Source organism: Apteryx rowi, unplaced genomic scaffold (genome assembly GCF_003343035.1).
Source record: "Apteryx rowi isolate R43461 unplaced genomic scaffold, aptRow1 scaffold_2, whole genome shotgun sequence".
Lineage (NCBI taxonomy): Eukaryota > Metazoa > Chordata > Aves > Apterygiformes > Apterygidae > Apteryx > Apteryx rowi.
Window position 1 is genome coordinate 7,082,515 of NW_020448307.1, and position 22,405 is coordinate 7,104,919.

Genomic DNA, 22,405 nt, shown 5'->3' on the forward strand with positions numbered 1-22,405 from the left:
TGCTGAGCGCCGCGGGGAGGAAGGCTCCCCGGGGACGTGCACCGACCGTGCCGGGGCTCTGCTGAGTGCCACGGGGAGGAAGGCTCCCCGGGGACATGCACCAACCATGCCGGGGCTCTGCTGAGTGCCACGGGGAGGAAGGCTCCCCGGGGACGTGCACCGACCGTGCCGGGGCTCTGCTGCGTGCCGCGGGGAGGAAGGCTCCCCGGGGACATGCACCAACCATGCCGGGGCTCTGCTGAGTGCCACGGGGAGGAAGGCTCCCCGCCAGCTTTGAGCAGCCACTGCCCTTCTCGCCTCCGCRCTGCCATGCAGCGAGGCCCAGAGCTGGGCGCTGAAGGGCTGCGAATGTTTCCGAGTGGGTCCGAGTCAAAACGAGACGCAGATACGGGCRACCTTGCCTGCCGGGGGACAAAGCCCCATTGTCCGGGATTATCTCTCTGCTTTAATCGCATCAGCCCGGGCGGCGGGCTGCACGCGAGGCRGCGGGAGCGCACGCGGCGGGTCGCTCTGCCTGATGCCCAGAGCAGCTTGCAGCTCTTGCAGGCGTGTTGTGCTCGCAGGCGAGACGAGGGAGGAAGGAGCCAGCTCTAGGGCTTCTGGGTCTCCCAGCCCGCTCCAGCGCTCGTGGAAATGAAAGCATCCGAGAGCTGGCGAGGGACAAGCACCGCAGGACGAGGGGCAGGCACTACAGCAGCATGTCCGTGGCTAAGCCAGGACAGAGTTCAAGTCTTGTGATTCCTGGTCTCATGACTTTGCAGCTTCTCCAGAGCAGCTCGGCCTCGTTTCTCCTGCCTCCCAAACCCTACAATGGCTGCACCTTCTCCTCTGCCTTCACTCCTGTTCCCCCCTCGCTGCTGCGAATGGTGCCCGGAGGGAGCGATGCCTCTTTGGCTGATGAACTTGAATTTCTGCAGTGGGACAGGGTGAAGCCCACAGCTTTGGATATAAGGAACGGCTGCATCCAGCCTCTGTTGGGGACAGTCCCACCTTCCTTTAGGGAGGCATAATTTCATCAGCCATCTCTGCCACTCCTCCCCACCTTTCAGAGTCTTGCTAAGGTGCTTGAGCTGCACCAAACCTTGCTGATTTATAACTGTTTCCCATGCTCCAAACCTGTCTCTTGTTTAAGGATGCTACTAAACCAAAGATGCCTTTGCTAATACTCAAAATACATTTTGTGGGCTCAGTCTTGAATATTCTTGGGTGACAAGGCAGGGGCTCACTTTGACGTCGCTTGGCATGTCCCGCCATGCATCTGAGTCCCCTTCCCTCAACTCTTGCTCTCAGCACTTGTGCTCCCAGCAGAGTATCTCTGCATGCGTGGCAAACGCTGCTGGCATGAGTAGCATATGATGCTGACCATCCTGAAGCACTGGCCCATGTGGGACGGGTCCGTTTGCAGCTCTGCAGAACCCAGGGGAGATCTGAACGGATGGCGATCAATGCCAAGGTGGCCCTCTTGGTTCACCGCCCACCACCCGAGCATCTCTAGATTGCATTTTTTGCCTCTTCCCAAAACCACTCATGCCATTTGGAGAACCAGTAGGGCCTGCCAGCACCCCAAAGCACAGGAGCTGGGAGCCAGCCTGTGTAGGAGGCGAATCAGGAGGGAGCAGGCGCTGCACGCTGGGGAGGGAGAGCGTGGCCGCGGCTGCAGCGACAGCAGCCTTGGACCACTGGTCACCGGGGAGGGGATGTGCTCTTTACTGGAAATCGGGGTGCACGGCCCCCTCTCGGCAAACAAGCCCAAATTCCTGCTGCCCCACACGGCTGTGGTTCCTGGGGCAACTCCTGTGTCCATCAGCCTGTGCGGTCCTGTTCCCTTGCCTGAGCCTCCCCGCTCCGGCGGCGCTGGGCAGGGGTGCTGAGCACGGCCTCAGCTTGCTGGGGCAGGCCGGCTCGCGGGGCTTGCGTCAGCAGAGCCGCGGCAAAGGCAGAGCRGAGAAGCGAAGCCAGGCTTCTCGCACAGACGCCGATCCCTTTCCCTTCCTCTTGCTCTCTATTTCGAGCTCTCCCGCTCTCCCCTTGTCCTCTAGGCGCAGCCCCAGCCGGGCTGCGATTCCCGGCTCTCCCACAATGCTCGCTGGCCTCGGGGTCCTGCCAAGCAGGCGAAGGACATCTGGTGCAAATTAGCGGCAAGTAAAATATACTTTATTTCTTCTTTGTCTAAATGCATCTGAGTCATTAAGTGAGCTCATGGGTGCCCATGTGCAAGAAGAAAGCCCTGGATGGATCCCGTGATTGATGTTGCTCACAGCCAGGGATGGAGGGCTTCTCCCAGCCCAGGGCACCGTCCCCCACTTCCGAAGGCAAAGAGCTCCCCGAACAACGGCTGGCGACCCCTGAAACTCAAGTCTTGCTTGTCTGGCAGGGAAACACTTCGGCTGGTCCTGTTTCCCTCTGCCACCCTCCCCCCTGCTTCTACGACTGCTTCTTTCCCACCCTTTAATCTAAATAAATCTCAGTGTTTCCTTTTTTTTTCCTTGGCTGGAACTGTCCGGAGTTGCAACATCTCCCCTCTGGGGTCCCTCGGCTCCCATGACACCGCCTTTACTCACAGGCCAGATTATCATCACAGGGCCCTTTTTCTTTTTCCCAGCACACGGCTGGAATTAGGCAGCGYGCACACACGGGGAGCCTGTCCCTGGCCCATGAACAGCTGATGACAAAACGCAGAGGTAGGAAATCTGAAACCGGGCTGAGGAGCGGAGGGGCTGGGAGCCTCCGGGGTCCGACGGGGCATCCCTGCCCGAGACGTGCAGCCCCAGAAGTGCTTTCCCTGGCTTCTCACTGAGCACACGGGGCCCCCATCCTCCTCGCGCTGCTGCCTGCCAGGGTGAAGGGGGCCCTGGCGCTTCACCCCCAYGCTGGGGAGACCAAGGGAGACTTGGAGCCCACGTGCACTGTGCCTGGGCTTGATTTTTTTTCTTTTTAACTCACTCACAGGTGAGATTTTGCAAACTCTGCTCCTCACCCCACTCGCAGACAACATCACAGACGCTGGCCCAAGTCCTCCGAGAGGTTTTGCCAGAGCTCCTTGAGCTGCTGGCTGTGAATAAGCACTTGAAACCACAACCACATGTCCCTGGTGCGGCCCAGGCTCCGTGGGCGATGGTCCAAGCAGGGGCAGCTGCTGTCCCCTGGGCAGCCCGCGCTCAGGCCGGCTGCRCCCGCAGCCCGGGGGACCTTCCCGGCCTGGCCCTGCCACGGGCTTGGGGCAGACTGAGGAGAGCAGGGGCTGCCCCGAGCGCAGCCTGTGCCCCGACCCCGGTCCCCGCTGCACCTGCAAGAGGTGCATCCGAGTCCCGCTCTGGCCCTGGTCCCCACCGCCCACRCTGAGCTCCTCCTGGAGACGCTCGGGCACGCAGGTGCCGGCACAGCATCACCGTTTCCCACAGCCGGAGGAACGGCTGCAGCCTCTCCATCCTCCCTGGCTGCTCCCGGCATCCGCAAGGATGTGGGGAGAGGGGCAGCTGCGGCCGGTGCTATTGCAGGGACGATGCTCTGCAGGAGCCAGCAAGACATGAGTTAGCAAAGCCAGCATCCTCCTGCCAAGCCGTGCATGCTCCCAAGCTCTGTCACAGGCTTCGACAGCATCTGACAGCCGAAAATGAGGGCTGTGACTCCAAAGCAGAGGGGGAGGCTGCYGGGAAGGATGACGAGCCGTGCCAAGCTCCAGCTGTGTGATTCCACAGCCCCGGGGTCAGCTATTTCAGGTGCGGGTCAGTGCCTGGGCGCCGCGGGGTGGCCATCCCCACGCAGCCCTGTTTCGGCTGCAGCTGCCTCTCCCAACGTGCGAGGCCACGCGTGCAATCCAGCACACGACCCGCCGTGTGAACGCGGGGCCCGCGGGCCTGCCTGGGAGCGTGCGCGCTGCCACGTGCCCCTGCAAGGACCGTGCACGGGGAGCCATGGGACCAAGTTGAGCACTGCTCTCTCACCCCTAATTCCTCCCACGTTGCCCCTCCATTAAGCCCATGGGAGACAGAGGAAACGAGTGACCTATTCAGTGCAAGTTCAAAATAAAACGAAACATCTGTTTGGAGAGGTGCCAGCGTTATAAATAAATCCCCCAGCCCCGAGCGCCGGTATTCACTGCCCTGCCGGCCGCGCATGCTCCCCCACTTCCGCTTCCAGGAGAAAGGCCAGGCCCCGGGGCCGGCGCTCGCTCCCGGGAGCTCGCCAGCTTGGCCTGGGCTGTGGGAAAAACCCCGGGTGAGGGCCGAGGGGGGCCGGGAAAGGAGGGCTGGGGGCGTTGGGAGCAGCAGCCTCGCCGCCCCGCTCTGCACGCGGGGGACTTGCACGGGGGTGCCGGGGCTGGCCGTGTCCTGGGGGAGCATCCAGCCTGCCCAACCCGCTCGCCGTGCCTGAGCGTGCCGGATCGCCACGCGGGGAAGGCTGAGCTGCTTCCCTGCCGCAGGCAGAGCCAGCGCTGGCGGCAGCGGGGAGGGAGCGGGCACGAGGGCCGGTGCCATCCCAGCTACTGCGCCGGTGCCCCGGCAGCTGCAGAGGTTTCCTTGCTCTCGGCTCATGCCGCGGCTGCCAGAGAGCCACGATGGGTCTTCCCTTATTAATTAAAGGGAATGCTTTAATAAGGGAGACGCCAGAAGGAAAGCAGCCCCCAACACACYGGAGTCCCGTCTCCCGCTCCCCAGTGCTGCTGCTGCGGTGGGGCACGGGCCGCAGAGGGGTGCGAAGGGCCTGGCTGGCTCTAATTAACCACTAATCATCCTCTGCGAGGGATGGCGAGAGAGACAGGAGCAGAACGGAGCCATCTCCTGCTCCTCCCTCCCTGCGTTCCAGTGTCGGCCCCGGGAAGAACGCAGGAGTTTTGCAAAGCCGCGGGAGCAGGCAGTGTTTTGGGGTCTCCCGTGCCAAAGCCCGCATCCCGGCGCGGGCGGCTGGCAGGCCCCGTCCCGGCGAACGGCAGCAATCTGGTCCTAATTGGAAAACTTCCGTGAGACGCGGGCCCGAGAAGCGCTGCCAGGGAGGAGGGAAATAATCTGCGTGGATGCATTTGGGCTCCTTTCCTCGGCTGCCTGCAAGGGACCCGAGCTTAATTGCTTTGTTATGGGGTTTTTTGCTCTCGTGGCCAGGATTAGCTGCAGAGCAGAGCCGCGGTCGGGGAGGAGCGGGTCAGGGAGCCCTGCGCCCGGCCGCGGGAGCCGGGGCTCGGCCTGGGCAACGCGGCGCTGGTGGGAAAGGGCAGTAAATCGGTGGGGAGGTAGGGAGGGAAGTTGGTTTTGGAGATTTGGTGCCGCTTTTCCAAAACAGCCTGGTAATTGGATAAGGAGCCAGGGACGGAGGCTGGGACTGGGGACACAGCGCCGGCTCCTCGTGGCTCTGCCTCTGCGGCGGCCTTGGGCAAATCGCTTTGCCCCCTGTCCTGGCCTGCTGCAGCATGCCGGTGACCCAGGGGCTCAGGCCGGGCACAAATAAAGGATGCCCCAAAGATTTTTGCCTTTCAGATGTATTTTGGCGGTAAATCTTTTTGGGCAGGGTCCCAGGCTTTGCAYGAGGAGTCGGACCAATCGCTCTCTGCATCGGACCACGCACTCCCAGCAGGCTCCCAGGCTGCAGAGAGAAACTTGGCAGCCGGGCGAGGGGAGGGCAGAGCGGATGGGACCCTCTCGAGGTGCTGGGGGTGCTCAGCCCCGAGGGGAGCGGGGCTTTCTGTTCTGCAGCCATTTGCTAGGCAAATACTGAAACCGAGGTGACTTCCAGTTTGCAAGTGGAGAATGCGCTTTCAGAGAGCGGAGCTTGAAACGGTTTATTTTCTCCTGGCCCCAGTTCAGACAAACCCACAAGCAAACATATTTTTTTGTATAAATAAGACAGTGTGTCTCGCCAGTTAAAGCAATTCAAACATGAATGTAGCAATTTAATTGGTGCCAATTACTGCGTCTCGGTAGCATTAAGATTTCAGTCACAGCCTCTTTTGCGTGGTAGACGGGCCAGAAAGGGGAAGGCAGAGCGCCCGGCGCGCAGGGCCGAGCAGGATGGGGCCCCGCGCGGAGGGGCAGGCTTTCGCGTCACCCGATGCTGGGGGACGTGCTGGAGCTGGGGGAGCTCCCAGCGGCCCCGTCTCAGCCCCACCAGGGGCGAAGCTGCCCAAAAGCCTGGGCTCAGGGACGGGAGACCTTTCCTTAGCAGGGAGCCGATGCCTCCCACTCCGTCTGTCTCCCAGCACGCTCCGGCTGGAGTCCGGGTTTGCCGCCGGGGCTCTGACACCCGGTGCAAAGCCCTGGTTGCACCCGGCGCTCTCCAACCCTGCCCCGTTTCTGCTCACGCACCCAAAAGCCTCCTGCCCCTCTCTGCGCCCTGCGAGCCCCTTCGCTCCCTGGTTGGGGAGAGCATGGGACGGTGCTGGAGGAGCCCGGTGGGCACGGCCCCGGCAGCATGCCGGCATGCCCGCAAGCACGGGAGCCGATGAGCCCACCAATGCTTGCAGAAGGCCGTACGCCATTTACACTGCGCAAATTCCAGCTTTTGGGCAACAACCTTTCCACGGGAGCTTTCCCAGGCTCCCTTCCTGCACAGGCTTTTCATATCACCATTACTTTTCACCTTAGGGCCTCCAGGTCAGCAGTAGCACAGAGGGGAGCAGAAGGTGTGCAGAAACGCGGGCTGGGTCGTGCAGCAGCCTGCATCCCAGGCGTCCATCCCGGGCCATGTCAGCACCCCTCTGAGCCCTGTGCCCGGCCTCCCTCTGCAGCAGGACACCTGCAGGGCTTGCGGTGAAAGCCCAGGGGCTTGGGGAAACCAAGGGACAGGGTGAGATGGCCGGCACATCGCGGTATCCCCTGCCTCCCGCTGCACGTCTGGATCTGCATCCCGCGCGGCTCCCGGAAACCACCGTGCTTCCAGAAAGAGGCGTCCCCGCTGGGAACGGAGGAGGGCAGAGGTGCGCTGGGCTCTGGGAGCCTAATTAGGCAAGCAGGGAGAGGAGGAGGGGAAATAACCACCCCTAAAACAAGCCTCGTTATGTCCAATTTGCCTGGCAGAGCGGAAGGAGCCTTCTGGAGCCGCTCCAGCCCCTCAGGAAACAATACCCAGTTTATATGCTCCCCTCGCAGATCCTCGCCGGGGGATTGCTTTCCCTCGGTTTAAGCACAAACAAACTCCCCGAAGCGTCCAGCCCTGGATCCTCCCTCGTGGAGACAGGATGCTTCCTGCCAGCCTGGACCACGCTGTCCTGCACCTCCCTCCTCTCCGGGCCCCAGGGCCAGCGTGGCTGCCTCGGTCTGCAGCCGGGCCGGCGATGGGCATCGGGGCATCGGACCTCCAGGGTCAGACGAGACCTCAGGAGACCTCCCAGGCCCAGCGTGGGCCAGGACACAGCCTGCATGGACACCCCTGACGCTGCCAGTCCAACYGGTCTGTCTCGAGGGTGACCCTACGGCCGGCCAACGCAGTCTCCTCTTGCGCGGCACCGGCCAGGAGGAGTTTCCTAACCTCAGTTTTACTCTGTTGCCTGTTAGGACAATTTCTTCTTGCCCTGGCAGTGCTGGAGAATGACTCCACGCTCTTTTCTGCGTAACAATACTGTTTTGAATGTATTAAACATCCTGTCACAGACCCACGAACAACGAGGCTGGAGGGGAGACCGTCACATCACTGTCGTGCTGCGGGGCCGCATCCTTCCCAGCCAGGTGCTGCCTACCTGGTCTGGGAAACCTGCGGTGCTGACGGCACCTGGCCTCACTGGGCAGCCTGTCTTTAAACCTAGAGAAGTTTTCCCTAAAAGCTAACTTTTTTCTTTGCAGCGACCTTTCACATACTCGAGCACTGCATGCCGCCTCTGCCCAGCGTTCAGCGACTCAACAGCCCCATCGACCCTTCTTTCAGCCCTCTTGCAACCTTTTCTGGCCTTCCGATCGTGGTGCTTTCCCCAGACCTTCCTGATTTCTGTGCACCTCTGCTGAAGCGTGGAGCTCCAGCCCAGACTCAGCGGCCGGACCCGCGTTGCTCGGCGGAGGGGACCCGGCCCCTGCACGCCGGCGTGGGACGGGCCAGTGCACGCCGCCTCCAGCCGTGCTCCTCTCGGCACAGCCCACAGGAAGGGCTGCTGGTTTCCCTGCACTGCACAGCGCAATCTGGTTTGTGTCCGCTGCAGCCCCCGGATCCTTTCCCACACTACACGCTGCCGAGACAGTTAGCTCCCTAGATCATGTACAGCCATTTAATGCTTCCTTCCAAAACGCAGCATGTTGTCCCGACTCATTTTTGCCTTGTTGACGCCAGGCTCCTCCCTGAGCCCGCTGGGATCATTCTGAGCTCTCATCTGCCAAAGTCCTGGCTGCCCACCCGAGCCTGGCAGCAGCTCGGTATTTAGTACATGCACTCTGCCATCGTCCAGTCTGCTAATGCAAAGGTTGCGCAGAACCAAGCCCAGGCCAGAGCCCTGCAGGACCCTACTAGAAATGCCCAAAGCGTTTGACGACAAGCCTTTGCTAAGTACACCGACTGCGGTATTACAGCAGGTTGTGCCTCTCCCGTGCTGGTGTTTAGACCGTGCTTCCCTTACAGACTACTGGCACCCAGCTTAGGGCTGTGTGGGGCTGTGGGAGGCGAGTCAAGGACAGGTACTGAGGCGGCTACGGCCTTCAGCTCCATCCTTCTGAGATGGAGGAAGGGACATTTGGTTTTAGGGAAAGAAAAAACCCTTTCAGTGCTGCAAATGGCTTGCTGTGACTTCTCCCAAGCACCAACCCCTCTTGATGCATCGACCAACTCAGAGGTGCTTCCTGGCCCTGGGGACGCTGTCCCGGGACAGGGACGGCAGCATGGGCCGCCAGCCAGCCGTGCTGGGACWGCAGCAACATCAAGGAGCGACTTTGAGCCTCCCATCAGACACATGCCCAGGGCAGGCTGCCAGCCCAGAGGCGGCTACCTGGCTGCTCCACCGCCGAATCAGCCCGRCGTGTGCCTCCTGCCGGGCAGAGCCTTATCTCTGCTGCCGGCTCAGGCTGCCGAAAGGAAACGTGCCACTTCCCCGGGACCATGGGATGCACAAACGCTTTCTCCCGGCCGTGTGTCGGAGGGAGCGGATGGCCTGGGGAGCACTGAGGCTCAACTTTGCTAGCCCTCGTCATTGAGGGAAGAACATCCAGAAGCTTAGAGCCTGCCAAGACCCTGCAGATGGGGTTTGTATGCCGAACCCTGCCACCGGCCTTCCAGCAGCTGCTGCGTTCGCTGTTTGCCAGATGCTTTAGCGGAAGCCCCAGCTACTCTGGGACAACGACGGGGCAGCACAACATCCCCTGGCACCCCGAACCCTGCTTTGAAAACCTCCCTGCTGCCAGGTGACCCCACACACGCTGCTTCCTGCAGTGGCCCCGAAAAGCCCCAGTGTGAGTGCTGGGGTTGCAGACATCCATCTCCAGGGCCGGCCTGGCCCATGGGGAGAGAAATCCAGCCAAGGGCCGGTGACAGAAATGGCACATCCCTGGGAGCATTTAGGGACAACCGTGGCTGCGTTGGACGGTTAAAGCTCCAGCAGTCCTGCAGYGCCTGGAAAGCGCTCAGCACCCATGGAAACCACGGGGGGGAAACACGAGTCAAAGCACTGCCCCGAGCAGCTCCTAACTCAGCGAGAGCCCGCTGGCCTCGGAGCCGCACGATGGGCAGCGGGGAGGCAGGCGAGGGGGTCCCTCTCGCCAGCAGGCGTCTCGTGTCCCACAGTGCCCCTGCCCCGGCGTCACCGCGGGCCGGCTCACCTTGCAGCCCCTCTGCCCGGATAAGCACGCTCACGCCTCCGAGAGACGCCTCGCTGCGATGGGCACCGGCCCCTTCCCATGCGCATCCCAGCTCTCTGATAGCTGCGGAGCCGGGGGACGAAACCTGGTGACCCCCTGCCGACGGAGCACACCGGGATGGGGCGCAGGGGGCTGCGGCTGGCGGGACCGCGAGCCCCTGCGCTGCACAGGGGGAGCCGAAATCCCCCCAGGGCTCGGCTGCCTCTGCAGCGGGGGGTCCCCACGCTCCTGCCCTATGGGCACGGCGTCCCCGTGGGTGCCCTGCTCTCTGTGCCCCATCGTCCCAGGCCAGGAGCAGCTCATGGCAGCACGGCGCGAGCTGACAGGACGGCTTTTCCCACGGGACGGCTTTTCCCGCGGGATGCTGCGGAGCTCGGCCGCTCTCTGCCAAACGCAAACTCCCTTCCCAGGGGCCGGGGCACCAGCCCCTCGCGGGGGAGCCGACCCCCTCGGAGGGGAGCCGGGCTGGCTCGAGGAGAGGTCGCTGGGGCACCGGGGGCCCGCACCACCTTCCGTGCTCCGGGTGTCCCTGTGTGACAGCCGGGGCCGAGCGGCGGGGCGAGCGGCACGGCGCCGCGGAGGGCTTACCTTGCGCGGGGGCCGCAGCGCCGGTGCCCCGCGTCCCGGGGCGCTGGCCTCCGCGAATGCCTTGCTCTCCTCCTCCGCTCTGCTTATCGGCTGCCTTCCCCAGCTGGCAAGGCTTTTCCACTTGAAGGAGAAAGAGAGGGAAGGGAAGAAGTAAAAGGGGGAGGAAGGGAATTAAAAAAAAAAAAAAGAAAAAGGCAAGGACAGGCTGTGCCAGGGCTGGGCTGCAGCCAAGGGCTCCGTTTGCTCCCTAGCGCATCCCGCAGCGCCCCGGGCAGCCCCAGCCCGCCTGGCAGGGGGTCCGGCCGCCCGAGGCCCCGGCGTGGAGGACGGCCGCAGGCGGAGGGGTGTGCACGCGTGTGCGTGTGCGTGTGCGTGTGCGTGGATAAATAAAAGAGACCTCGGGAGGAGGAGAAGGGGGGAGGCTCCCGCTCCAATGAGGAGCTGACTCCGGCCGACTTCCTCCTCTGCCTGCTTTCTCCCTCCACCCTCTGCCGGGACCGCTGGAAGAGCAAAACTTTCGATTAGAGCCCGACAGACAAGCCCGATGAGGTGAAAAAAGAAAAAAAAAGGAAAGAAAAAGGGGGAGAAGCCAAAGCGGCTGCAAAGAGAGGGGGGTTTTGCCGCAGGCGGCCGATGGGGGGGAGCAGCAAGGGCCCAGCTAACGGGAAACAAAAGGAGCCCGAACAGCCCGGCTGTCGCCTCCTTAAAGCGGAGGGAAGGGAGCTGCCCTCTCCCTGCGTCTGCTTTCAATTCTAGCTTTTTTCCCTGTTTTCTTTTTCTCTTTTTTTTTTTCTCAAGCCCCCCCTCCCTTTTCTTTTTTTTTTCTCCCTCCTTTCTCAGGATATGAGGGGATGTTTAGAAAATCCGCTGCCCACGCCAGCAGCTGACTCATGTTTTTATTAAAGAAGGCCTGTGCCGAGCTGACTCCGCGCAGTCCCTTCGGATGCCTCCCCGGCCGTGCTGGGACGATGACTCCGGCCACGGAGGCCAGCGCTCGGGGACCGCCAACGCGCACGCGGCCGCGCGCTTTAACCCTCCCGGGGTGCTCGAGGGCGCGCGGAGGAGTGAGCCGAATTGCCCGCAGGACCTGCCTCTCTTTTTCCACTATTTGCAGAGAGACCCGCGGTGCTCCCGTTCCCGCCCCGGCCGCACGAGGCATGTGCGCTCCGGGCAGGCGATGCCTGAGCGCCCGTAAGGGCTTGGAAGCAGGTTAATGAAGGTGCTTTAAGTGTCCCCCACCCTTTGAGTTTGAACAAATTTTGTGGGAATCTCTGAACAGACAAAACGTTGTTGTTGGCCCACGAGGAGAACTGTGCAGTTTGCTTTGCCAATGAAACAAGATGCAGACACTCTTCGGACGGACGCTGTCTTTTGAACGGTCAATTCTTGCCTCAGTTTCTTTCCTGGGGTTGTGCCTTAATCTGACTCCAAAAAAGAAAAAACAAGGAAATACAATGTTTCCTTAAGGAGAAGGCTCCCCTGAGAAGCTACGCTTCTCTCTCCCTTTTCCAAGAAAACCCCCAAACCCTTCCCATAAAGACCACGTTGCTGAAAGCTGGGGGCCGGTTTGTTTGCCAGGCAGCATCCTCCCCTCCGGCTCTGCTAGGTCGAAGCGTGCACAGCGGAGACAGCTAATGATTCACTGTGCGAGTCAAAGAGATTGCGACTTATCTCCAGTTATCTCAGCGTTTTCTATTCACTGATGAAAAACCAAAGCGGGAGCGTCTTACTCCGGGCTCTCATCCGGCGGCGGCAAAGGGAAGCGAGGGCTCGGGCTGCGGGAACCCCCGGGTGATTAGCATACAATGCGCTTCGCATGGGGCTTGCGCGGTGCAAAATGCRCTGGCCCTGTGCCTGGGCGAGGTGTGCGGACCGGGCAGGTAAAGCCGCAGCCCGGGCGGGAGATACGGGCTCGGCTGAGCCCGGAGCGCAGAGGGATGATGGGGAAAAGGGAGGATGCTGGAGCGATGTCCCTAAGGATGGGGAGGGGATGCGCTGGGCTCCGCGGGGAGGTGGCGTGAAGCTGGATGAAGCGGTGGTGTCGAAACCCTGCTGATCCCCTGCGCCGGTCTGGCCGGGGTCCCTGGCTGCAGCTGCGTGGAGGCCCCGTGAGCGGGGCCACGTGGCGAGGGGGCCCGGGCGGCCCCTCACGGTGTGGGACCATCTGCCGTGCAGAGCCGGAGCCCGCGAGCGTGAGACTGGGCTCACGTGGGGCGCAGGCGAGAGAGGGAACGTGCTGTGCACATGGCTGTTCCCGGCACTTTTCCCAAGGGACGGAGACACGTCCGATGGATCCCTGCACGGGGGCATGTGGGTGGGAATAGTTCTGCAGAGCAGTGCCCTGCAGCATCCCCGCTCCGGGATGGTGGGACATCGCTGCTCCCAGCCCAGCAAAGGAGAAACCCAGCAGCACCATCCTCCCGCCTCTGTCCCCTTGCACCAGGGATGGGTCCCTTGGCCTTGGGGCTCTCCCAGTGCCTGGCGCTGCAGCCCTCGGACGCCAGCATCCCTGCTGAGCGGAGCTGGCCACTTTTGGGGCTGGCAGGCAACGGGACAGCCAACAGTGGCGAGGGGGCTGCGGTGCTCCCATTTCAGCTGCAAGCTGCTTCCCAGACCCTGGAAGCAGCTCCTGAGAGAGGATCGATGGGAGCTCGTGGCCACGCAGCCTGGCAGGGAGCAGGGAGAGGAAAAGTGAGCTCCAACCATGCCTGAGGGCAAGAGCCCCAGCTCTGCCGTCTTCCCCCTTCTCCTCCGTGCAGACGGGTGACCCCAGCGCTCATCCCCAGGCTGGGAGCAAGGACAACCTGGGCGAGCAAAACCCTTTCCCGAGATAAGTTTCGCGGCTCATGGGCYGTTGTTTTGGGATGCTGGGAGAGCCTGCAGCATCCCGGGAAGCAGGCGGCTGCTGCGAGCGTGCRGGGCCGAGCGTTTTGTTTAGGAACAGAGTGCGCTGGGGTTAAAGCAGCTCCTGGGAAAGGGCAGCTCGGAGGAAGCGCTAGCACCGCAGGGACGCTGCGTGCAGGCGCGTGGGCGGAGGCGAGCAGCTCACCTACCTCTGCCTCACCCCCCCCTTCTTTGCTCACCTCTATTTTTGGCTCCCGCAGCCYCGTTGGTGGCGCTTGCAGGACTTAGCGATTCCCTGGGGCTGGGACAGCTGCAGTGTGGGCTGCCAGAGCCCCTCTCAGCTGAGGTTTCCAGCCTCGGGCAAGCCCAAATAAGCGGCACGAGTGTTAACGGGGGCTTGGGGCAGCGCAGCGCGGCTATTCGGGTGCATGAAGCAGCCCCTGAGATAGGGACACTCTGGGGTATTTGGACTGCGCTGGCGACACCGGGATCAAAACTGCATCCCAACCTCCTGCCCCCATCCCAGATGGATCTGGGACCCTGAGAAAAGCTTGGGCCTGAGGCGGAGAAGAGCCGTTCTCCACCCAGCGCCCCAGGGAGGAGGACTCAATGCAACGGTGAGAAAGGACGTGCTGGCGTCAGTGACGGGGCCCCGTGTGCCAGCAGGTGAGAGGCAGGTGAGAAAGTCGAGGCAGAGCTCAGCCTCCTGCTCCTCTGCAGGCGGTGACGGGGCCAGATTCCCCCGGGGTTGCAATCCCTCTGAGCCTCTCTTGGCGGAAAGTCGGCCCAGGAATTTGCGCGTCGCTCTGATGTGGTGTTGAACCTCAGACCACAAGAGAGAGGTGACGGGTGCTGGGGAGCACAGAATAACATCTGGGCAAGCCATCGATCGTGATAGCTGCCAGCACTTGCTCCCAGCTGGACTGAGCTCTCGGGAGAGCGGCACAGATATTTCCTCCAGCCTTTTCCAAAGCCCTCCTCCGGAGGAACTGCTACCCCATGCAGGGCCCCGCTGCCCGGGGACTCTGCCGGGACGGCAGTGGGTGTCAGCAGTGCCCGGCGTGCCGGGAGGAAGGGCCGGGGACAGAAAGTGCTGGGCCCCTTCCAGGGAGATGAGCCGGCAAAGTCGAAGTGCTGGGGAGCTCCCCCGGCTCATGCATCCTGCAGCGCTGGAGGAAGGGCCGTTCCCGGGCTCTCCGGGCAGTGTCGGGGCTGGAGCGCCATGCCGTGGGGCTGTAGCACGGAGCCGCGCGGCTGCACACCCCGGTGCTGCATCCGCTGCGAGCGATGGCCCGTCCCGGAGGAGCCAGGCGCTCGGAGGCGGCCGCGTCAGCCAGCAGCAGGGATGACGCTAGCCCAGCGCCTTTTCCCCGGCAAGGGGCCTTTCCGCCCCCGTCCCACGCACTCTTCCTAACCCCCGCGACGGGCCTTGGTATTAAATGTGCTCGCGGAGCCCCGGGAGGCGGCGCAGGCTCCTGGGTGAATACTAATAGCGGTGCCGTCCGGTCGCCCCAGACTTTCCCACACATCTGCAGCCACTTAATGTGGGAAGCGTTAACCCTCTGYGTGCGCGGCGCCTGCAGGGCCTGAAACGCCGCGGCGGAGGGAGCCCCGCGGGCAGCTTGGGGTGCTCCCCGCCGGCGCGCGGGGCAGCGCTCGCCCCGGCCTCGGCTCCCGGCAGCCTCGGGGACCCCGCGGCTCCCCGCGCGGGCTCGCTCTCCCCGCCGAGGCGTTGGCAGTGCTCAGCACCCACGCGGCGGCATGGCAAGCGCCCGGCGCTGTGCTGGTGCAGAGGGAATTGCACCCGCTAGACCGGCCGGAGCGGGGGCCCAGCATCCGCCGTGCGGCAATGAGACGTGCCAGCGTGCGTCACCGCCCCCAGTGCCCGCTCGCAGCTGGTCCCCAGATTTGTGGCTCTTGCGTTTTGCCGGGAAGGCCGTTTCCGACCTCTTGGAGCTGGAGTTGGGGAAAGAGAAAGCAGGTCCCCCAGCCTGGGGCTCAGCTGGAGAAACTGGGCCACTGCTCCAGGCCACCAGCATGTGCTTGGTTCTCTGAAGACCTCCCGGATTTTCCCTCGAGGAAGCCAACATTCCTACTTAGCTCCAGGGCCGTGAGTGAGGGCGATGGGCAGGGTGGTGATAGGCGCCAGCCCTGGCTGCGGGACTGCTCTCGGCGGCACGYGGCTGGGGAGCCGCCGGGGCCGGGGGCTCGGGGAGAGGGGTCAGCGCGGGAGAGCCGGCTGCCGGCACGAGCAAGGGGCACCGCTTTTTGGGGGAAAGACAGCTTTTGAACACATTCGTGGTGACCCAGTGGGCGTGCAGGTGGAGCTGCTCTGTGATAGGTGACCAGCTGGGATGGGACACAGCCCCGTGCCACCCAGCAGGGATGCCTCAGGCGGGCAGGGCTGGTGCTTTCAGGACTGGGACCGCATCAGTTTATCCCTTTTCCTGGCTTTTAATCAAACTCTGTCTCAAAGCCGAGGGAGGTTTCTCAGCCCCTGACGGCTCCTTGCGGCTCGGCCCCGTGGTGGTCAGACACCCTGTCTGTCATCCCGGCTGGCTTTCTTTTGGTCCCACAGGTGCTGGGCTGAGCCAGGCATGGTTTTCCAGTGCGGACGCCTCCTCCGTGYGCCCCCCGCCATCGCGCTGCTGACCCCCCGGCCCGCGCAGTGTTCGGGGCTGCGGTCCCCTTGCAAACCCGCTCCATGTGGCATGCCAGCCCGGCCCTGGGGACCTCCCAGCACGCCTCTCCCCGGCCCGCCTGCTTCCAGGAGATGGCATCACTCACTCACGGATAGCAGCGCTGAGCCCCGGGGAGAGCCGGGGAAAGCTGCATCCGCTCGGCTTCCTCCAGTCTTGGGAATTGTCAGGACTGAGGGGTTCTCCAGGCTGGCTTTGAGGTTTGGAGGTCTCCAGGGTGGGCGAGAAGGTAGGGCTGCCTCTTGCCCTTCCCAGCTGGAAAACCCAGGGGCTCTTGGCCCTGGCAAAGCAGCCCCTGCCCTGGAGAGTTGGGGCTTGGCGTCTCTAGCCCTGTCTGGCTGCGAGGATGCTCTTTGGAAAAGCCTTTAGCCATGTGGGAACCGCTGCTTCCAGGACTGGCCGGGCCGTGGAGAGCAGCGACGCTCCGCGGGCTTGGGCATGGGAATGATCCTCGGCCAAGCACCGCGCGGCGGGGAGCCGGGGCAGCTGCCTGCAAGGGGGACACCAGCGGCTCACTGGCCGCCCGGCCCACGAACGGCTCCTTCCTCGGCATAACTTTTCCCCAGCATAAACTGTGCCCCGCTGGTAATAAACAGGCCGAAAAAGAGGAAGAGAGGGAAGTTATCGTCGGCGGATCTTTATGGCCCAGCCGTCTTCCCCGGCGCCCTCCATCCCCTGTGCCACGGGCCGTCGCGGCGCGGCTGTTAGCAGGCACCTGGCGGCGCGGTGCCCGGCCGAGCCTGTCACCTGCCGTGCGGGGAGGGGACGCGGCCGCGGGGTGCTGGCCCGGCCCCACCGGCCCCCTGCGCTGCATGCTGCCGGCTGGCATCGCGCCCTGCGTGGCCACCGAGCCCATGCCGAAGCTCCGGGCCATGGGAATAAACCCAGCCCGAGCAAGCGTGCAGCCGCCGCTGGGGTGGGACATGGCAGCCACTCGGATGCCTCTGCACATCCCACCATCCTCTCCGTGTCCAGGGATTTTCTGCCCCCTCTGCTTTTCCTCTCCCCAACCTGGGGCGTCTTTGCAGGCGGAAGGAGGAGGAGGAGGAAGGTGGCCTTGGCTCTCTTTTTAAACAAAGCTGCTGCTGCACCGAGACCTTGGGAAAGAACCGGGATAAATGGGATTATACGACACATCAATCAGGCTACGGTGCGGTGTGAACTCGGGGTGGCGAGGGATTCCCACTGCCGGGGGTCGCCGCACATGGAGGACCGTGCCGGCGCCTCCGCGGGGGCACCCGGCCCGCGTTAACCGGAGGGGCGAGGAGGATGCCTCTAACCACGCGCCTCTCCTAGCACCTCTGGCCCCACGGACGTGCCACCCTGCGGCACGGAGTGTCAGCAACACGGGTTGGAGGAGCGGATCCAGCAGCCGGGTCTGAGTCCAAATGGACAGGGTTTGTCCCGAACCGCTGCCGTTGGGAGCGTCCATGCAAAGTGCTGGTGCCTCCCCCAGCACCACCGCCAAGGAGCTGTTTTCTGTCTCCCTCCATCCGTCTGCACCACTGTTTGTAGCTGCGGCTGCACCTTGCCTCCTTCCCCATCTCCCTGCAATCCCAGCCAAGCTCCCTCCTCCTTGCAGGGAGCGTGTATCCCACCACGTGCAAAATTCCTGCCTTGTTTCAGCCTGGAGCAACGCGATGGGCACCCGGGCTGCGCCGGAGCCGCGTGGGCCCCGGGGTCGGGGTGCCGCCCCGCTGCCGCTGCAGCCGGGTGCCGCTCGCTCGCCAGGGCAGGAATGGCCTGGCTCTGTCCGGGGGGGCGGCTGGGAGGCTGCGGCACACGCTCCGGCACAGGCCACCTCGAGCAAACGGYGCTGCTGCGGGGGCTCCGGGACGCTCCCATCCTGCCCAGGCGCCGAGAGCCCGGGYGCAGGGTGCTGTGGGGGGGAGCGGCTCGGGCGCGAGCGCGGGCCCCGGCCCGCTGGCTGACTCGGCCACCTGCGCCACCGGCGGCAGGGGAAAAAAGGCGAGGAATGGTTGTCTACAAAATGCACCGAGCTCCCCAAATTAGAGAGGCTCTGCAGGTTTTGCAGTCGTTTCCCTTTTGCYGCCACAAACCTGCGAGTCCGCCCCACGCGGAAAGCAGCTCCCGGGTTCATCACTGTGACCAGGAAAAGCTCTGTACATCTGTCTTCTTTTACCTTCTCCTCTCAATATTAATTTCATCCCAAATCCTCTTTTCTCTGCCTTTTTCTTTTTCTTTTTCTTTTTCTTTTTTTTCCTGTTTCTTATTATCAAATCCCCGGCTGTTTCCGGGAGGGCAAAGGCCAGGCCAGGCCTTACCCCTCACCTCTATCTAGCAGGGGAAGTGGCCGGTGCAGAAAAACGGGGAGAGGTGGCCTCGGAGAGGTGGCAAACATCCTCCTGGCAGCCTCTGCGGGCTTGTGCTTCGGTTTGGGCAGGAAAACCAAGCCTGCACTGCTGCCTGTGTCTGCGCGGAGGGGCCAGCAGCAGCCGAAGCAGGATGCTAGCGGGGAAGGAGGTGGCGGGGCAGGATCCTGGCCGGACCTGCTTCCCGGGGGCTGGGCTGCTGCCCAAATCCAGGGGATGCTGCCGGCACTTTGCATTTTATTGATTTCCTTTTGATTTCCCCCTTGCAGGACAACGGCTGGCCCAAGAGGCTGTGCTGGGCGAGGCGTGAGAGTGGAGGATGCCCCTGTTCCTGGGGGGGGAACCTGCTGGGTCTGGGGGTGGCCTCTCCCTGCGTGCAGCCGGCTCTGTCCGTCCGTCTGTCCTGCTCTCTGGGGCTGGGCTTTGCTTTGCTTTGCAAGGTTAGGGTTGGAAGGGGCTGCCAGCTTGGGGTTTGCCCCTGGATTATCTCACTGCATGGGGTACCCAGCGCCGGCCCCTTCCCACTTCTGGATCAGGTGGATGCTGCCGCCRGGCGCGGGAAAACGCTGCCCCAGCGCGAGGGCTCGGCGTCCCCCAGCGCGGGTGACGGGTCCGACACCAGGCGCACAGCTTGTCCCCTGTCCCCAGCCGGGCTCTAATACGGAGGCTCAGCCCCRGCTCCCCATGACCGGGCCAGGTCAGCGTCACCCTGGGGTGACGCTGGATCTAGCAACCGCGTGGGCTCCCTTGGGGCATCCTCGTGGGCAGCCCCGGAGGCGCGCTGGTGTCCCCAGAGCCGGGCAAAGCGACCAAGCCGGCGGCCCGGGGACACCCGCTCGGCAGCGTCCCCCCCGGAGCTGCCCTGCCCGCCGCCTCGGCCGGGTCGGAGAGGCTTGAACGCGCCCCGCTGCCGCCCACCCGCGCGCCCCGCCGCCGGGGTTCCTGCACTTTGAAATGCAAACCTGCCTTTCAATGCAAATGCTGCGAGAGGTTGGGCCCAATAAAAGCCTCGGGGCAGGGAGGCGCCTGGCCCGTGGGACACAGCTCCCCAAGGCACCCAGGTGAGCGCGGGGCGGACGGAGGGGCGGCCGCCTCGCCGCCGAACCGGGCTCCCAGCCGGCGGCGCAGCATGCGCGCGGGGCTGGGCGCCCAACATGTATGTAGGCTATCTTTTGGATAAGGACGCCAACATGTATCCCAGCCCCGTCCGGCACCCCAGCCTCAACCTCAGCCCCCAGAATTACGTGCCGGGGCCGCCCCAGTACTCGGACTTTGCCGGCTACCACCATGTGCCGGGGATTAACAGCGACCCGCACCACGGGCAGCCCGCGGGGGCCTGGGGCTCTCCCTACACCCCTGCCAAGGAGGACTGGCATTCGTACGGGACCGCCGCCGCCTCGTCCGCCGCCGCCCCGGGGCAGTTTGGATTCAGCCCCCCGGATTTTAACGCCATGCAGCCGCCGGGCTCGGGACTCCTGCCGCCGCCCATCAGCAGCGCGGTGCCCCAGCTCTCCCCCACTTCCCAGCGGCGCACCCCTTACGAATGGATGAGGCGCAGCATTCCCAGCACCAGCAGCAGCGGTGAGTGACCCCCCCTCCCCGCACCCCGGCTCCTTCCTCCACGTACAGCCACCCTATGCCAAAGTCCCGCCGGGCCGGATCCTGCTCCGCGTCTGTCCCATGCAGGGGCTGCAGGGAGGGCGCGCATGGCTTGGCGTCCCCTCTCCTTGGCTGCACGTCCAGGCCAAAAAGCCAAAGGGACCCTGCTGGGGAGAGCCGTGGGGCCAGGGCAGCGGGGCGGCACGGGGTGAGGATGGGCATGGAGGGCTTTTCCGGGAATACCAGCCTGTGGATCGCCCTGTCTTCCCACACCGCTGGCTGCTGGGTTCAGTGCACGGTTTCCGCACTGTGTGTGGTTGGAAAACCACCCCGTGGCGCCGGTGCCAGGACGGTCGCCCACGCTGGGAATGCCCTGCCAGCCCCGAGGGGGTGCCGGCCGGGGCGTCTCGCACGCGCAGGGCTTGCGGCCGAGCGCGGGAGCCGTGGGGAGGGCTGCCTGCTGGGGACGGACGCTGCCGAGAGCCCAGGGTACAAGCGCTGTGCACAGGGTGTGCGCAGGGGAGTGCGAACCGGCGTGCTGGTGTGGGTGAGAGCCCGTGACGGGTGCATAGGTGTACGGGGAAGGTGCCTTCTGCAGTGAGTGTGGCACCTGTAGCGTGTATGAGTGCGAGGAAGTGTGTATGAATGTGTGCGGGGAAGGTGCCATATGTATATCCATGGGGGAAAGGTGCTGTATGCACCGTGTGTGTGCGTGTATGGTGTTGCATGCAGTGTGTGTGTGTGGGGGGGTGTTATGTGCTCTGTATGTGTGTGTGTATAAGGTGCTATACATGGTGCATGTGTCAGGGACTGTGCATGGGGACCATATACTGTATGTGCCTGTGCAAGGTGCTGTGCGCTTGGGGAAGGTCTCATGCTATATGTGTGCGTGCAAGGTGCTGCACGTTGGGGGAAGGTCTCGTGCTATAGGTGCGTGTGCAAGGTGCTGTGTGCTTGGGGAAGGCGCCTCGTGCTGCATGTGTGTGCACAAGGCACCGTGTGTTGGAGGAAGGCGCCACGTCCCGTGTGCATGTGCGGCTTCGGTGAGCCTGGGGGGAGGTGTGCCACATGCAGTGTGTGTGCAAGGTGTGGCGGCTTTGGGGAAGGTGCCTGGTGCGGGGCGGGTGCTGGCGCTCTGTGCATGTGCTGCACGCTGCATGTGCGTGCGCGCGGGCTCGCTGGGCACAGGGCGTACGCTGGGTGCAGGGCGTGCACTGGGCGCAGCGTGGGTGCCGTACGCTGTCTTGGTGGTGTCCCTGCTCCGGTGCTTACCGCTGTGCTGCCTGTGGCCTACTGTCCCCTGGGTCCTGCCCCGCTGTCCCCCGGGTCCTGTCCCCACTGTCCTCCAGGTCTTGCCCTGCTGTTCCCCCAGTCCTGTCCCTGCTGTGCCCCAGGTCCTGTCGCCATTGTCCCCCTGGGTCCTGTCCCTGCTGTCCCCTGGGTGCTGTCCCTGCTGTTCCCCTGGTCCTGTCCCCACTGTCCTCCAGGTTTTGCCCTGCTTTCCCCTGGGTCTTGCCCTGCTGTCCCCTGGGTGCTGCCCGCTGTCCCCTGGGTGCTGTCCCCGCTGTCCCCCAGGTCCTCAGGGTCCTGTCCCCACTGTCCCCCGGGTCCTGCCCCGCTGAACTCCTGACCTGGGGGGGAAGTGGAAGTGTCTGGGCCACCAGAGCCCCCTGCCCGCGCTGGGCCGGGGCCCCCGCTGCCCACTTCAAAGGCGGTGGGCAGGTCCCCCCTTGGGGCCAGCCCAAATTGACAAGGGCTTCGCTTTGTCATGGAGATGGGGCCGGCTCCTTTGGCAGCGAGGCGCGGAGGTGCGGGGCTCCGGCTGCCCCTTTGTCCTGCCCGGCCCGCGCCCTTTCATGTCCCCCGCCACTGCCGCTTCCAGCCCAGCCACGGCCCGTCCTGCCTGCTGTGCACCCCTGCCCGCTGTGCGCCCCTGCCCGCTGTGCACCCCTGCCCGCTGTGCGCCCCTGCCCGCTGCGCGCCCCTGCCTGCCGCGCGCCCCTCTGCCCACCGCGCGCCCTTCTGCCCGCCGCAGCCCCCCTGCCCGCCGGGCTCGGCCGCCCCAGCCTCCCCGCCGCCCTGTCCCGGGCTCCCCGGCAAGGACAGCAGAGCACTGCTGGGGGCCAGACTCGGTGCACGAGTGGCTCCGTGCGTGTGGCTGGAGGAGGGGGATTTCTTGGGGCCAGTTTCGCTTCGCGCGCCCCCAGCGCGAAGGCAGGCACGAGCCCGGCAGTGCTTTCTCGGGCGGCGAGTGGAGCTGGGGCTTGGGAGCTTCTGCCGGTTTTGTAGGTCTGAACCTCCCGGTTTCTTTGGAGGAGGAAAGTGGGAGGGGAAATTAATGAGGGGAGAAAGACATCAGCACACACCTCTGGATCAAGGGAATGGTTTTACAGCCAGCAGTGGGTCTGAGATAGAGCAGCGGCTTGAAAGCGCCTCTGATTGAGTTACATGACGGCCGGATTGATTGAATTGTGAAAAAATACCATTAGTTGCGCAGGTCGTATCTCTTAGATTACATGCATACAAAGGGACAAATAAATCGGCCATCATCCCCTTGCGCGCGGCCAAGGAGCTGCCCCCG

General features: G+C 63.9%; 1 protein-coding gene across 1 annotated transcript in view; it reads left to right on the forward strand.

Moving 5' to 3' along the window:
• Window positions 1–19,351: 19,351 nt before the first annotated feature.
• Window positions 19,352–22,405, forward strand: part of CDX1 (caudal type homeobox 1) — a 12,541-nt gene continuing 9,487 nt past the window's right edge. The window contains exon 1 of the mRNA XM_026063474.1: window positions 19,352–19,806. Coding sequence (XP_025919259.1) covers window positions 19,380–19,806 — 427 coding nt within the window. The 5' untranslated portion in view covers window positions 19,352–19,379. The remainder of the gene's footprint in view (window positions 19,807–22,405) is intronic.